The sequence below is a fragment of the Rhinichthys klamathensis genome, unplaced genomic scaffold, assembly GCF_029890125.1.
Source record: "Rhinichthys klamathensis goyatoka isolate OS25496 unplaced genomic scaffold, OSU_Roscu_1.1 h1tg000206l_1, whole genome shotgun sequence".
In the NCBI taxonomy this organism is placed as follows: domain Eukaryota; kingdom Metazoa; phylum Chordata; class Actinopteri; order Cypriniformes; family Leuciscidae; genus Rhinichthys; species Rhinichthys klamathensis.
The window spans coordinates 2283929-2301758 of record NW_026606731.1 but is presented as its reverse complement, the minus strand read 5'-3'; the positions used below and the strand labels follow the sequence as shown (position 1 = coordinate 2301758).

General features: G+C 36.0%; 1 protein-coding gene across 1 annotated transcript; it reads left to right on the top strand.

Moving 5' to 3' along the window:
* The first annotated feature begins 678 nt into the window (after nt 1-678).
* On the top strand, nt 679-17725 carry bbc3 (BCL2 binding component 3). Its single transcript, XM_056263412.1, has 4 exons — nt 679-931; nt 2190-2448; nt 4966-5147; nt 16529-17725. The coding sequence occupies exons 2-4, from the start codon at nt 2202-2204 to the stop codon at nt 16628-16630; spliced, it is 531 nt and encodes a 176-aa protein (XP_056119387.1). The 5' UTR covers nt 679-931; nt 2190-2201; the 3' UTR covers nt 16631-17725.
* The last annotated feature ends 105 nt before the right edge of the window (nt 17726-17830 follow it).

Sequence of the window (17830 nt, the reverse complement as noted above, 5' to 3'; positions counted from 1 at the left end):
AAATTTAGAACTAACAGGTTTAAACAAAAAAAATAAAAAAAAATGCATGTTTAATAGCCTATTTAGCAATTATAGTGTAGGCTACGTTAGTGGCAAGTCAGCCATGTTGAATATAGGCCTATATCTCGTAGAATTACGAGCATAGATATGTACCGGTAAGCTATATATTATAGGCTATCATAGCGTCAAATGTCAAATGTAATCATAGATTTTAAAGTGTGGATCAAGTTTCAGTGGGTTAAAAATGCATATAAAAAATGACAATTATTCATATTTAATATATTTTTTTCAGGCAGTATAGGCGTGCACTGTATTTGCACACTGAACTTAAACTTGTTGCTTTTTCTAAAGGCACATTTAGTGCACTGTTCTATGTTCTATATTTTACTATGATGTCACATTCTTGTATTTTGCTGTATGCAATATTCTATGCAAAACAACAATTCTACGTACTTTATCAACTGAGAGAATGACAATCATCCACAAGATCTCACACTCAGTACAGCACACTCATACTACAGGAACGCTACTCCTATTGCCAATAAACAAACAACAATGGGCGTGTAAGGGCTGCTGGTTCCTGTGCTGCTCGTGTGTGTGTGTGTGTGTGTGTGTGTTTACACTGTCTCTCGCCACGCCCCTGATGATGAGCATGTCAGGACTTGTTATGAGACTCTCAGAGGGTGTGTCCTAAAGCGAGCACTTCGCGGGAGTGAAAGCAACTCGCTGTCATCATAACCCTACAGTTTACAACCTCACGAGCACACGGCTAATGACGAATCCCATGAATTGACACACTTTTCTTTCCTGCAGTTTGTGGAATAACATGAACGGACATTTCACGAAGTCTTTCTGAAGCACGACACATATCTGGTGTCAGAGGATAACAACCCTGGAAAAACATTTACTTACTTGCAACACATTTTTGAAGGTAAGCCTAAAAGTGTTTTTACTCTTGTTGAACATGCATCTCTTTGTTTTTTGCAGTGATCGGTGAAAATTACCTATTTGGCAGCCATTAGATGTGGCACATTACTGCTCATTAATTATGCACAAACATATTATTTAAATGACAGAATCAACCAAACTGCATTAGGTTACACGAATAAAAAAAATTAGATTTTTTTTATAATGTTAGATCAGGTAGATATTTGCCAAAAACGTAACCATTTTTTTTTTTTTACAGTTTGTGTAAAAATGGGGTTTGATGTTGTCCTCCCCTGCTTAAAAAAATGTTCAGTTTAAGATGGAAACTGTGTTTTGGAAATTACAGTTGGTTTCTAGCTGGTCTGGGCTGCTCGTTTGTTCAGGTGCAAGCTGCTAGACCATCTACCAGGTGGTCAGTCAAGCTGTTTTTTGGAACTGGTTGCTGGTCATCCAACAAATAAACAGATTGGACCGTCTTAGACCAGCTAACTTACCATGTTGCAAAACAGAACTAGCCTATCTGCTTATGTTGGAAGAAGGAATTTAGCTAATGTTCTAGTACTACATTTATTAACCGACTATTTGTATAATAGAACAAGCATTGAAACTATGCTGTATATCAAAGAACTGGCAGTTTCCAAAAACGTCCACCTCTTCAAATCTTTAACCTTGCATCACTCAACAAGTCACCGGCTGTGCGTTTGTTTTCCGACGCTTCATAATTTCCACGTTCACAACATAAGCCCTTGTTGCCAATTGAGAAAAAAATGATAAAATCATAGTCAGTGTCGTAATTAGGAAAATGTAATATGTATTCCAGTGGAATTGAGCTTTTTAAACGCACTGAGTGTTAGAGAGACTCGCTATAGCGCAAGATTGTGTTAAAGCGCGCGAGATGCTGTGTGTGACATCGCGTGCACGGATTTGTTTACAAACACATTCGTGAGCACGAGGCTGCAGTTTCTGCCATCTTGTGGACGCTCAAAATATAGGTTGCTAGGTCAGATAAGAATTTTTTTTTTGATTTTCTTACATTTTATTGTTATTATTATTATTAATTCCATAAAGTCTACATGAGTAAAAAATTATTTTCATCTTTATTTGGTCTATAGAGTTAAATAATTTTGAAAGTGTTCCCCTTAAGATTTGCATGCAATTATATATGATGTCATTTTTGTCCAGCTGCATTTTTAAACAAACCAGGTGACGTTCAAACAGGTCAGATGTTTTCTATAACATTTTTCTGCTCTTCTCATGTCAAGGCTGTAACGGGTATGGCCCGACCAGAGATGGAAAGCAGGGTGGATGATTGCAACCCCGGAGCACCGAACAGCTGCAGGATGGAGGTGCTGCGTCAGGATGCCTGGCCCAACGGCAGCATCATTCAGCCCTGCCACCGGCACCGAACCATTGCCACACAGACCAGCACTGTCTCCGCACCACTACCCCACGTCCCAACACAAGATGCCTTCAGCTCAGACAGTGTCCAGCAGCAGGACTGTCGACTCAGGGATATTTCTAGTAAGGCGTTACAACATAGAGATCATGCTTGTGAAATGATGTTTATGTGATGTGCATGGTGGAAATCATTAGCATAATATATTTAAATGAGATTCAGAGGACGAAATCAATGGCTTTGACTCCAAGGGTTAAAATGCAGCAGGGCGTGTGTGCCCTCCCCTCCCCAGTGAGAGAGCTCAGACATGTTTAGACATGTTCTTTGCTGTTGGCTTCCTGTCAAGCGCTGCTCAGTCCACAATGGCGGCCTGTCACAGAGAATCACGCATCGTCTCAATGTTGTGGTTTCTCTCACTCCTTCCGCTCTCTATTCCTCATATTTTTAAACTAACTTTAGCAATCATTTAACCTTATCTGACACTTCTGCTGACACTCCTCCTTAAAGGCTTTCCTCACTGGTTGATAGTCTGTCCCTGGTCCCTCCCTGTCCTCCAGCTGTCCACCCTATCCCAGCCCACCCCTCATTCCTGTCCACCAATGGCTGGATTTCAGCTCAGGCTGCACCGGCTTGCAGTTACCCTGGCAACAAGCCAGAACCCAGCACTCCCGCTTTCTCAAGTCACCTGCGCCGAGGATCAGCGGATTCTCATGGCTGCAGCACTAATCCTCTCCGCGGAGGCATTTTCTCAGTGCGCTAAGCAAGAAAAAGATTTATCATATGTTTACTTCAAATTAATCTTTAAAAACACCAGTCATTTTATAACACTGTTAAATGTAATAACATTTAGTTATTATAACATTTAGTTATTATAGACTTTAGCGAATAGCTAAAGTCTGTTAGCTATTCGCTGTTTGTTTTGTCCTTATTGTGACATGTATCCGAGTGAAATGGTGTCTTGAATGAGGAAAAAAATGTATGGCGGTACTTGATTCTGTTCATAGGAGAGTCATTTTAATTAAAGATTATGAGGGCACATTAATTAAAAAAAATTATGTGTACAGATAAATCATTTATAAAAAACACTGCAATATCCTACAAAAAATGTGAATTGCCGTTTTGATGTTATGGTGACTTTTAAGAAGCTATTAAAGGGCGGGATGTTATGCCATGTTAAAATAGCAGTACTTATTCAGAGGTGATACATCTTATTGCTTTCCTGCTGTCACCTAATAAATAAGGATTTGAAGTTTCCATTCAATCAATAAAAGATGATGAGTTGTCATATATTTAATATGCTACCGTAACAGAATGTGAAAGTTAAATAGAACATAACATGACCTAACAAAACAAACATTGTGGGTCAACATATGACATCACATGCTAACAAAAGTTACTTAAACAAATAGAGAATTTGGCTCACCAATGCATATGAAATCTCACTGCTATTATAAGCTCTGTTGAATCTGTATTTGGTTAGATTATCCACTCCTTTGCATGTCTGCCTGTTAAATAGTGGAACAGTCCCATATATCTCAGTTTTGTTATGAGAACACTGTTAACATTGTGCCAGTGGCACACTTTTACTCAAAGTAGTAACTCTAAATGAACTTAGGTACTAGTTTGACAGTACTATCAGACTCTATGACAACAAATGATGTTTTATTGACAAAGTTCGGGAGGAGCACTTTCAGATAATTAACATGGGTGGAGAGCACTCAGCAATCAATGATAAGATGTGTATATAGATTCAGCAGTCTCAACTCAATCCATTGACAGTTTAGCAGTACCCCTCCACCTTCCCTGCTCCACACTTCTAGACCTAACCATTTACATACGGGGGGGGGGGGGGAGTACTCTGGGTTCGGCTGAATTTCGAGCTCGGAGCCCTCCCCCCGGACACAGCACGCCAAATACGCATTAAACTTTACTCCCTCTAATTGTATGTAAGTGTGAACTCGTGAAATGACGATTAGAAGTGGATCAGTTGCATACAATTGCATACAAACAGTAATCTTAAACAACCAGAAGTGGTGTTGCATTTAGTTGAGGAACTCAAATAAAGCCCAAAGTATACTTCAGCCGTCTGCTCCGCACACTGTCCAGGTATACAACAATTTCGTCGTCAGGAGGGTCTGCGGACGTCCATAGATTTTTTATTTCCATCAAACTTCTATTAATTAATTAATAATTGTAATGCTTTTTAAAAGTTAAAAATGTTAGGGTGATGTGAAGAAAAATCTCATTAAAAGAATTTCAAATATAATTTTTATTAAATATACATTTTTTATGTCTACCAAATTATAATCATGTGGTGCCGTGTGCCAATACACAGAAACATACTGTTCCTTATACGATAATCATACAGAGAGGACACCTGCAGACTTTTATGACTGTAAAATAATGTCAATAAGTCTCTTAAAATAACTTATTTTTCATGTTTTTTTAATTAAGACAAGGTCAGTTCATGTTGTGTGCCTCACCGAAAATGTTATGATATTTATCAATTAAACATTTATAAATAAAGAAATATTTTTACTTGAAAAAATGTCAAATCCTTTTTGAATGAATATATACACTCATCTATTCAGGGAGTTGTGTGCAATCAATATAATATTTGTACTCGTTTTGTTTTTATTTAGGTACAGAACAGGAACTTCCCCTGCCTGATGTGCTAGGAGACAACCAGAGCTCCTCAGAAGACTCGACGTCCAGCAGCTCTGCCGCTGAGGACAACCCCAGGCTGGAGGAGCAGGCGGTCGAGAGGGTGGCCATACAGCTGAGGATCATCGGAGACCAAATGAATGCTGTTTTTATTCAGAGGGTAAGGATCACGTTTGTCTAGTTGCAACAGTTTAAATATGCCAAAGCGTCATTAAGTGTGATAAAGTAAACAGGCGCATACAGGGCAGTGTGTGTTTGTTAATATGAGCGAGTGTGGCAGGGCGTGCACAAATGTAGCCTCCAGTGGGTCTTCTTGTAAATGGATCAATATGATATTCACAATCCTGTAGTGAGTGTTGTGACTGGAGTCGAGTTTCCAGTTGTGGTTGAACTTAATAACCTTCCCTCCCTCTCTCCCTCTCCCCGCTCTGGATCCCTGTTGTATCGCGTGAGGAGCTAGTCTGTGAAGCGAGCAGGAGTAAACAGAGGCTAATCCACCTCCCCCTCCCCAACCGAACCCACCTCCCCCTCCTTTCCTCAGACAAACACACATGACGTCACTGCTTTGCCTCTGCGCTCTTTGATTTACCTATGATTAAGTGTGTGCGCCACTTTCCTCATCTTTGGCAAGAGTCAATTGTTTTGTTTTTTCAGTAAGAGTCACTCGTCCCAGATTCCCGTACATGCTAACACACCTGCACTGACACACGCGATGCAATAAAACTAGTATGTCTCGTTGAGGTCATGTGACTCTGCGACCTGTCGTGTGGCCTTGCTTAACTCTGATACCAGTGTGTTTTTACTGGATGAAGGCTCTGTTTACTGTGGCTGGCATAAGAATGACATGACAGGGACTTCCCTAAACGAAGCAGTGCAACAAAAGCTCAGTGTAATTGTGCTGTATGCATGCTCACAATACCGTTCTCTTTCACCGTAACATGTGAGACCGCCGGACCATAGATCCTCCTCCCACCCTCTTGAACTGTCTGCTTTGGTCCCTTCAGTTGTCCAGACTCTTTCTCTTAGACTCAAGGCTGTAACCATGTCTTGAACATTGGGGGGAACTACATTTTTGTTTATAAAGCATAAAGAAATAGAAGTTCTAGGTGTCTTTTTTTTTTTTTAAATAATATTTGAATTACTTTGAATCAGAATTTGAACTCATGTACTTTTATTTGTATGCCTAATATGTTGAAAACCTAAAACGTGTCTTGTCTCGTCACACTTACATGAGTCATAAATGCATATTTTCAATTCAAAACGTCCATATTTGAGAAAAATGTCAAGTAGTTTTGCATGGGGTGAGGGACAATTTGGCCATTCTAATTATTGGTGGTGGGACTTGTCCCACTCAATGTCTATAGTGGTCACGGCCCTGGTTAGACTCTTGCATTCCAAAATCCCATTTTTATACCTTCCAAGGATCCTCGTCAAAATTTTCATCAAATCATGGAAATTAATAAAATCTTTAAAAACTTAATTTCTATAGTAAATATAATTTGTAAATAAATGTTTTTATTTATTTAATATAAATTATTTAATATATTATTTACATAATATAAAAATATATATATTTTGGAAATGTATTCAACTATTTAATTATATTAAATATATATTTTATAATATATTTTAAATAGTATGTTAATCATAGAAATTAATAAAGTCTTTAAAAATGAAATTTCTATAGGAAATATAATTTGTTAATCAATGTTTTTATTATATTATGAAAATATATTTAACTATTAAATTATATTAAATATATATATATTATAATACAATATTTTATTTACAATATTTTATATAGTATATTAATCATGGAAATAAATCAAATCTTTCAAAAACTCATGAAAGTTTCTATATAATAAAATATTTTATTTTATAATATAATATTTATTTATAGTAATTTCATGTAGTATATTAGTTAAACTTACTTAAAATCTTACATAATATTAGTCATTGTCAGCTTTTAATTTGTCTTAGGTAACAGATGGCAAAAATATTGGATCTGTCCAGCGTAAATGAAGCCTTAAAGACATGCTGTTGTCTATAATGTCATTAAAATAATTTAAGCAACAAAATTGACAAGAAAACCACACAGCTCCTTAATATATATATTTGTTCTTTAGTACTGTTTACTTGTGTTATTATTTGAAGCAATGTTAACCTCATCGACCTCATAGTATTTAAGCTTTTAAATAAACATGTTCGTTAGCATAATAGTTTATGCTGTAGTAATAAAAACTTTAAATATGCATTTTTATATAGGAAATTCATTGGTCGAAAGATGTAGTAACCCTGACCGCCTCAATATTGTGTCCATCTTGCACCTTTCTCTGCGTTTAGCTCATTCTTGTACTCTCACTCTCTTGTTTTCCCTCTTTCACTTGATCCCCCCCCATGAAGAGTTATTTTTAGCGGATGACTCATAGCAGCTGTTGAGGAGTAATGTGCTGCCTCTCCTGACTCCTCTGTGTAGACCAGAGGTGGGTAGAGTATCCAAAAACTGTACTCAAGTAAAAGTACAAGTACTTATAGAAATATTTACTCAAAGTAAAAGTAAAAGTAATAATCTTAAAAGTTACTTGAGTAAGAGTAAAAAAGTATCCAATGAAAAAACTACTCAAGTAGTTAGTTACTACCCAGCAAACACAAAAACGTTGCAAAAACGTTTTTTTCACGTCGTGAAAAAGTTGTCACAACGTTTTTATCCGACGTATTTAATACGACAGATGTCGGGTTTTTTAGACGTTATAAATACGTATTTTCACAACGTGGTTGAAACATTTTTTTAACGTTATAAATACGTATTTTCACAACGTGGTTGAAACATTTTCTTAACGTTATAAATACGTATTTTCACAACGTGGTTGAAACATTTTCTTAACGTTATAAATACGTATTTTCACAACGTGGTTGAAACATTTTTTTAACGTTGCTTCGACGATATGCGTCACCCCTGTGACGTTTTAAAAACGTCAATATCACGTCTTATGTGGTACTTTTTTCCTATTGGTTTTTACAACGTTCACCCGAAACTCGAGAAATTCACGGAAAGAACATGTTAATCAAAACCTGAGATGTTTCCATCCTTGGATGTAGTCTACAAGCGTTTGTAGCAGCAGACTATGTTCTGCAACTGCTACTACGTCCGTCTTCCAAGATTCCAGTGTGAAGAGTAATCGATCCAGTGGGCTATAAACTCATCTTTAACACAATTCTTTCTGGGACCCGTTAAAAACTTAGAGAAATCACTGGACACAAAACATAAAAGGTAAGCAAATTCTTTAGAATTTATTGATTAATAACAGAATATGATTGATATATTACTAATTTTAGAATAAATAATGCTACAGTATATAGTGTATATATATATATATATATATATATTAGGGGTGGAACGGTACACAGTCACGGTTCGGTTCATAACTCGGTTCAGACATCACGGTTCGGTACGATTTCGGTACAGTGGAGGGAAAAGCAAAACAAAAATGCAGAAGGCATTGTATTATTAAAATAAGTTTTATTAATAAAGTCATAGAACCAGTTTATTTGTAGTGCACTGACAATAGTTTAATATAATTAGTTTATTAATTAAATTAATAAAAAGACAAAAAGACCTTGCAATATGTTTGGTAATTGTACCTAAATTAATTTAAAATTAATTTGCTATATTTCAGATCACTATATTTGTTTTCCTTAATTTTAATTAACATTATTAATTAACAATGTAACATTATTCTAATCTGAATTATAAATAATTGATTTCTGTAAAATAATAAAAACACATTCGATTTTCTTTTTTAATCAATGTAGAATGTGTAAGATTAGTGCTCTGAGGACAAGAAATGAAAACCAATGCAATATGACGAATGTCCAAAAGATGGGACCCACAGACTGTTTTGAAATGGAGTTGGATAAATATGTTTTGCTTTTAAAACAGTGTGTGTGATTTTGGTTGGGTGACAGTTGTAGGTTTCAGTTTGACAAGAGTTTACAGTGTGACAAAAGCACAATGTTGTGTTTTATTGCGAGTGTACACAAATATAAGTAAACAGTTCACACACAGCTCGATCGCGCCCGCGCATCTCTCTCTCTCGCGCGCGCACACACTCCAGCATTGCAATCTTGACATCGCAGCCTGTTCATTGCGGTCACACCAAACGCGAATAGAGCGTCAAATTCGCGTCTATCGCGTCTAGTTCGACGCTAGTCCAAAGCGAATAGGACGCGCGTTCAGAGCTAAGCCGATGGTACAGATTGTGTCCCTAAAGAACCCGCGTATCTAACAGTAGTTCTGCATTACATTAATTAATGTAATGCAGTTTTATTTATTTTTATACCATGTATTCTCCGTGTAAATTCGTGCACCGAACCGTGACGCCCGTACCGTTTCGGTTCGGTTCAATACGAATACATGTACCGTTCCACCCCTAATATATATATATATAAATTATTATTATTATTATAAGAAACAAAACAACAATTTTGATAAATCATTTGATAAAACACATGGACATTTTTAAAGAATTATATACAAATTATATACAAATTAGTAATATTTAATCATATGGTTGATCAATAGTGCTTTAGAGATGATGATCAGCTCCACTCTGCTACGGTGCAGGGCATCAGCATGGAAGGATCTAGGAACACAACAAACCATTTGTCACAGAGCCAACAATATTATTATACAATGCCAGGTTAATTAAAAGGAAAGAAGCTACAGCAGAGGTGAAATGCAGAAAAGAGAAAGAATGAAAAGAATATACAGAAAATAATTTCTTAATTAGGATAACAGAATTTGTTTTTGGGTTTACTTATTCATTTAATATTGATCATACAGTGTAACTTACGTTTGAATATCAAAACCTTCTTAAAATAAATTAAACAAATAAAAAATTTAAATTTGAGAAATAAAAAAAATAAGAAAATAACAGATGCATGGTGATATAGGTGAAACATTGTGATAAAATGGATATGAGGTTATTTATTGAGCTTCCTCGGTTCACCTGTGTTTCCTAGCGCTACTTCTCTGACAGCAGCTTTCTTCAGAAATTTCTTTCAGCAGCTTTCTTTCTCTCTGTTATGGGTTATTTTGTTACTACTGAAATCACAGAAAAATGTTTTTTTATCAATATTTGTTTACCATTGAGCTAGTTTCAGCCAATTTTCTCGCTCCGTGTAACGTTAAGAACATCACACCGATTAACTGTTAACGTTACATACGTTTATGTTTACGTTTTTGTTAAATAACATTACACATATGAGATGATTAAAAGCCCAAACTTTCATATATAAAAGCTCAACCGAGTTAACGTTAACGTTAGCTTAACGTAGCTACCTCTTCTGAAAACGGTTGAGATGCTAACGGACTTTTCCCGAAGACACTAAACCGTGTCTATAAAGTAAATATTCAACAGAAGCGTGTCAATTACAAGTAAGAGAAATGTCAAAAACAGTTGTGTGTATTATTCGTGTGTTTTTAGAGACTAATCTCACCTGAAAGCAGTGAAAACAACAGCGAGAGAGGGAGTTTTGCTGTCTGCCAGTAGCAGTGGTCCCCCGCCGTTTCCATGGCAACTCTGCGCCGCGGCCGCTCCAGTGTTTGAGAGCGACTCGAAAGTTCACGCGCACGACCATTGATTACCACCACGTTAAAATCGTGCAGCACTTTAATACAAATCTAATTAATATTACATTATGAATGTAGAACTGATTTTGGAGATCTATGACTAGTTCATAGGTGCAATGGCCTATGCCCACACATAATATACTGCGGTCACAAGAATAATAAAAATAAAATAAAAACTTTTGACCGCATTAGTTATTCATTAGTTATTTTTTCTAAAGTATAGGCCTACTTCTGGTAAGTGTAAATTGCTTTTACTCCGGGCTAAAATTAAAAAGATGTCTGTGAAAAATAGTTTAATTTAATTTAATGCATTTATGGTGAGATTACATTTTCATGTTCATTTTAACCACGAACCATGCGCTGTCACTTTAATTCATCGCGTGCAGCCATTCATCCCTTTAAAACGAACGATAAATAGTGCTGATCGATCATGTATGAGATGGAGAATTTTAAATTGTGCAGCCTACAGGCTACAGCTCTACTAGCCCTATGCCCAAAAAGACCAGCCATTTGTGCCCATTTCTCATATTTTTATCACATCCTTTATCAAAATGGTTATATTAATTTTTATAAGTTAATAAAGAGCCTATAAATTACATGAAAAATAGCACTATTATCCAAAGAGAGTTTTTAAGGGATCATGTGTTGTCTTGTAGACACAATCCAATGCAATGCAATAGATTTTTTCTATTAATAGATAAAATATAAATAATAACATTTTTACATTGTTCATTTTCATTACCTCAAACTTACATAACTTTTTTCTGTTTCACTTTCATAATTTATTTCACTTCTACAATAATCTGGCAAATGTCTTCTTTAAAACAAGACCAACCATAGGTCTATATTCCAAAGCATTCTTGACTTACAACCATTTAAGTTTGGATAGTGATTTTCATGTCTATGCGAAAATAATAGAATTTTTATTTTATTTAAAATAAAATAAAATAAAACAACCAAACAAACAAAAAACTTGACAAAAATAGTCTTTTGAGAATCACTTATTATAAATTAAAATCCACAACCTGAAAAAAATAGGCAAATATGTGCAAAAACAACTAGAATTCACAAGCCTTTCTACAGAGGCTGTAAATCCATCTAGTGGTTAAAATATGATATTGCATGATAATTATGCTCACTACATCCACCAGATGGCTCCAATGTGATTTAAAAGAATGTTTTCTATAGGCCAAGGATCCACTTTAACCTGAAATACAGCATTAATTAAAAAATAATAAAAATAATATATATATATATAATTTCTATTATATTCAATGGGAAAAAATTGATCATAATTATTGCCTAAATATTAATTATTTTCATAAAATTCTCTCAAAACACCAAAAAAAAGAGAGAAAAAATATTATTGAACAAAAATTAATTTAATTGATTTTACTGAAAAAAAATAAACATTGATTTCAGGGGTCCGGTCACTTTTGACCGCGAAGGTCCTGAGTGTGACTGGAAAACGAAGAACCCCACACGAATGACGACGCAGGGACGCGCAGAAGAAACGTGGAGTTCACGGTCAGATCGGACATCTTTTCAACGGTCATTAAACCTCCAAATGTTTGCTGGGAGAGTATCACCTCTAAGTCCTTTTGATACTTGATAATCATCCATGCCTACAGCGGTCTCGTCTACTCGGTCAATGAAGAATCGCTTTGATTTTAAAATGTTATTATATATATATTTTATACACAAACAGAACGTACCATTGGAGATTTGGCATGGTTGGCCTACTGACGTGACGTTTCTTTTAAAACCTATTTCAACGTGCAGACTACGTTATTTTAACACCTAAATAAAACGTCTCGCCAAAGTTGCATTTTGGTCGGGTTTTGTTTTCGTAGTAGACAGACGTGATATTTACGTTTTTTGACTACCCAAAGAAAACATACCTGGTTGGTATTTTCACAACGTTTCTAAAACGTTTTATTTTGGTACATTATTATAATATTTTTTAGGTGTGGTTTCTTAAACGTTTTTAAAACGTTGCACTGCAACATTACCTAATTGCAACCAAAAAACAACGTTGTGAAATGTTGTAAAAACGTTACGTGTTTGCTGGGTATTTTCACAACGTTTCTAAAACGTTTTATTTTGGTTACATTATTTTTTTATATTTAGGTGTGGTTTATTAAACGTTTTTAAAACGTTGCACTGCCACATTACCTAATAGCAACCAAAAAACAACGTTGTGAAACGTTGTAAAAACGTTACGTGTTTGCTGGGTAGTTACTTTGGATCACATAGGCCTATATATATATATATATACAGGGGCGGATCTACCGGGGTGGCATAGGGTGGCAAATGCCACCCTAAAAGAAAGCCTTGCCACCCCTGCTGCCACCCCAGTTGGCGGCAACGAATTAAAAGTTATGGCCAATTTGACAATTTACGAACGCGAATCTCCAATGTCCGACTGCAGTGAATTCGCTCCGTGCATAATATGACGACCGTTGACGTTCGTACTTTATTGTGTGGGCAAATACTTCCGGTGATCTGACCGCGAGAGCGGGAGACAGCGAGAGCAAGAGACAACAGCGACCGAGTTCCATTACCAGAGAGATAAGTTTTCAACCCGACCAAATTTTTAAATGCATATATCATTTTCAGTGTATTTCACCTGTGCGTTTCTATGCTTTATATTACTGCATTTATTTTGTGCAAGTGAGATGAGTAGAGAACATCTGTTTCATATATCATTATCTGTCTGGTGTTTATAAGCAGTAGCCTACAGTATTTTACTACGTGTAAAATATACACAAACTTAGCTATATTAAGTTGTTTGTGTACAGTTAAAAATATAAATGTAAAATATGTGATAATAATATTGATCGAGCAATTGATGTAAGTAAGTAAAAATACATGCGCAGAATTAAGAAAATATTATTTAATATTTATGGAGATAAATTTTAGCCTATGATAAAGCAAACGTGTGAATGTTCACAGGGTATTTTATTTAATATTATAACTATTATTATATAGTAGTGTAATGTAGACAGACACTATATCACAACTAAAAAGAGTTTTGAGTTTTTTTTTTGTTCAATTTGCACACTGAATATGGGTTGGAGCTCTTTATTTTGAACTCTCAAAGTGCACCAGATTGATGAATTTAACATTAAAAAGCACAAAATTTTCTTACGGGGGAGCATGCCCCCGAACCCCCCTAGAGGGACAGAGGTGCACTCTGCACTCACCACAGATTTCCATGGGAAAAACCGGTATGCACCTTATAGCTTGTTTTAGGATTCATCACTGTGGAGTATAGTTCAACTGAGTATAGTTCAACTTTTAGTATAGTTCAACCCCCAACCCCCCCCCCCCCCACACACACACAAAACAGATACAAATAATGCCCTTTTGTAGTGTGTTACACATACGATTTCTCATCAAACTGTGTTAACTGTGATTAAATTCAGTATATATACGTCTGCCATGTTGCCACCCCTCAAAAATTCCTGCCCCCCTCTTGCCACCCCATAAATATTTTCCTAGATCCGCCCCTGTATATATATATATATATATAACATGACATTATTTAGATATTTTTTTATTTTAATGACTAAAATTATCATAATTAGATAAGCTATCTTTGCAACAAAAACAAGAAGAGACAAACATTATTTCTGTATATCTGTATATTATATCTATAGCCCGAAAACCATTGCCTGTCCTTTGGTTTGTATAATAGTATAATAACTTATACAACTACATTTGGATTATTAGACAATGTCGGAATAAAGTGACTCTATGGAGTTTTGCATTCATGTAAAGGGGTGGGAACCATTGACACAGATTAGAAAGTGTTAAAACTCTGCACATGTGCCCGCAGTCATGTCATGCCAAACACAACCAACGATCAAATGCACGGATCTTCTTCTGTCTGTTCTCCAAAATGTATTTAAATGTAGGCTATATTTGTGAAAGCATCTTTAAACTGGTTAACTGTGTCTAATAAGGCAGGCAAAGGCATTCGTTTTCAAGTCGAGTTCGCACGCCACTGCGCAATACACACATTCATAAACTGGATGATAGCTTATTTTATGTATAAATTAATGTATATGTCCAAAAAAGGGTAATGTCATACTTTGTAGTAGTGCTATATGGCGTAATAATCTGTTTGGTTGTAAAATGTATTACCTGAATGAAATGAAATCGAATGTATCGTCGTGTGGAATAATTCATTCACAGACAGCTTACGAAGTAACATACGAAGATGTTCAACTAATAAAGATCTTCATCGCTGGCAAAAAATATGATGCATTTGCAGATTTACTTTCTAGACTGTACTGTAGACTGTGGACCGCCACTTCATACAACGCTCTTGATGTAATCTTGATGTTGATGTAATCTTCCTGTTACGACTCCGAGACGATTCAGTGCGTGCAGGAAACTGAACAGATCATTCAAACTGATTCGCGAACCGATTTAGACAGATCTGCCCAACTTGTTTGATGAAGTCTTTGAACAGAATCGACTCAAAAGAGTGATTCATTTGTGAATTGAGCATCGCTCATGCCCAGAAAAAAAGAGAGAGCGCGCGCTTGGAATAAACTACGCTTTTAACAACATATTGCATTAAAATAAAGTAACGAGAGGAACGTCGCCCAACGTAACGAAGTAAAAGTACCGTTTTTTCATTAGAAATGTACTCGAGTTAAAGTAAAAGTACCCACAATTAAATCTACTCTTAAAAGTAAAAATTTTCCCAAAAAATACTCAAGTAAATGTAACGAAGTAAATGTACTTCGTTACTACCCACCTCTGGTGTAGACATTGTCTGTCTGAGACTGCCTCACCCCACCTTGTGTCTGTGCTCACACACGTACACATCTGTGCTAACATAAACCTTGACACTCACTCCCACTCAAACACATCGTCACAAAAGTTGAAGCAATTACCTCACGGCCGCTGTAGGATAGAAGAGGTGGAAAAAGCTAATAATTACACAAAGCAAAAGTTTCGAAATTCAGTTTCCAAGCGGGGAAGGAACTAAGACACAGACCTCAAATCGACGTTTCCAGAGTCTTTTGCTTCATACCATTGTGACAAAAAAAGTATTTAATAGTATTTGCAAGAAGTTCTTAATAGTATTGAATGTGCACTTGTAGTGTACTTTAAAAGTATATTAAACAAGCTGTATAATATAATGATATAAAAAAACATTTAAGTGTATTAAAAGAGAGTACACTTTCATGACTTTATTGCATGACTTTTATGTCTTAAAAAGTTTTATTTTAAAGTACATTTTAAATCATAATGTTTTAATAATCTCTTATCATGCTTTAAAGAGGTAAACTTATTTTGATGTGTTGAATAAGATACTAAGCCACATGTTAAGTACAAGTTACTATATATTTTAAATGTACTAAGTTTCAATAGAAATGACATTGAAGTAGATTTTAGTTTAATATAAATGCTTGTCAGTACATTTGGCAGTACACTTTAACCATATTTCAAAGACTATAGAAATAGTTATGAAATTAAATATAAAGTGAGGGTAGGCAATGTTTTTCATAAACAATTTTTGTTATACTGGTTGAAAGTGTCTTCGCATCCTGATAGAAATTAATAATAGAAGTCGTCTAAATGGAAGTCTTAGGACCAAAAAATGTTTGTCCAATCACTGGATTTGGTCCAAAAGTTCCCATTTAGGTATATTCTTTTTAAGTACATTATTTCCACTTCTTAAAAGTATGCTAAGTGTACTTCTTTTTCACAAAGGTAGGCAGATGATTAGAGCAATATCTGAAATCTAAGTAGGTCGACTGTTTCTTTTTACAGTCCCTGAGTGCATTGCAACGTACAAAAATTTTTTTTTTTGTGATTCTTATGTTCCCTTTCACTTTTTGTATTGCATAAAACACACGATGAGCTCATTCTCCTCTCCTTTGTTTCAGAATGCTGACCCACGCTGGCAGAACTGGAGGGGCCTGTACCACGGGCTCGTCGCATTCGTCGCCGACACCATCAATGCTTTCTACCAGCACGGGTTCAGATAAACAGGCGGGTTACGTCACAGGAAGAGTGCAGGCGCTCTCCTGCCGACCACTTAAAGACTCTGGGACTTTTCTGCAGGATCAGATGTCACGTTTGGTTCTTAATCTGTGTTTTTTGTTTGTTTGTTTTGTACATCTTTTTTTCATGGATTCTCATGTAGCATAGTGACTGAAGCGTGTGTCCCGGTATAGATGTCAGTGGGAGTGCGTGGCTCTCGGCGCGTTTGCATACTCCTTTGCAACTAACTGCAATGCTGTGAAGTTACATTAAGCCCGGGTCGCTCTCAAGCAAACAGAGTGATTAGATCTGCACAGCGCCTCGGGCCCAGAAGTACTTTATGTGTCATGGGTTTTCCTCTCAGCCGCCTTACAGGAGCAATAACTGCGCTGCACTATCAGTCACCAGTAGCGCAGGGCGCGCACCCGCACACCATTAATGGAAAACGGGCGATAATTATTAAGATAATGGAATGCTCTCATACTAAATTAATGGAGCACAGTTGGATCGTGCCTTGCTAACACCCTTTTTGAACCCTTCCTTTACTAAAGCCATCAGGGACAATCAGCAGATGGTGTGCGGGTAAACCGACCCTGTTGCCCCCTACCTGAATCTACACTTCGGGACACAAATTTGCCACTTAATTCAAAGATTGGTCACCTCCAATGGAGGTACGGGAGTGAGGCTGGAAGCCTTGTGGGAAAGCCAGACCACTATTATCAAAATGGCTGGAGAGCAGTGTTAATATTTGTATGGATTAAACATGTACATATTTTGTTAGGAAAAAAAGGACAGGATAGGATAGAATAAACAGGGAGTTTTGTTTCTTATGTGTTTTGTATATTTTGATGAAATGACCTTAAAGTACTTAACATTAAGTTCCTTTTTTCGGTTTGAGATTTGTTTTGTTCTGGAAACATTTTTTGGACCAACACTGGAAGCAGTTGTTCTAAAATCCAGTGGATTTCTACTTGCATTTTGTTTAGATTTAAATATCTGGAGTCCTGTAAAAAAAAAAAAGAAAAAAAAAAGTAAAAATCCCCATGAAATGTACTTTTTGCAGATAATTCTCAAATAAATATTTGAGAAGCACAAGCTAATTTATTTTGTATGTCCTTCATTTGTACTTTTGATGATTTATATTCATTTTTTCAAGTGGATTAAATAAGCATGGAGATATTCATTAGTGTTGTGTTCTATGGACC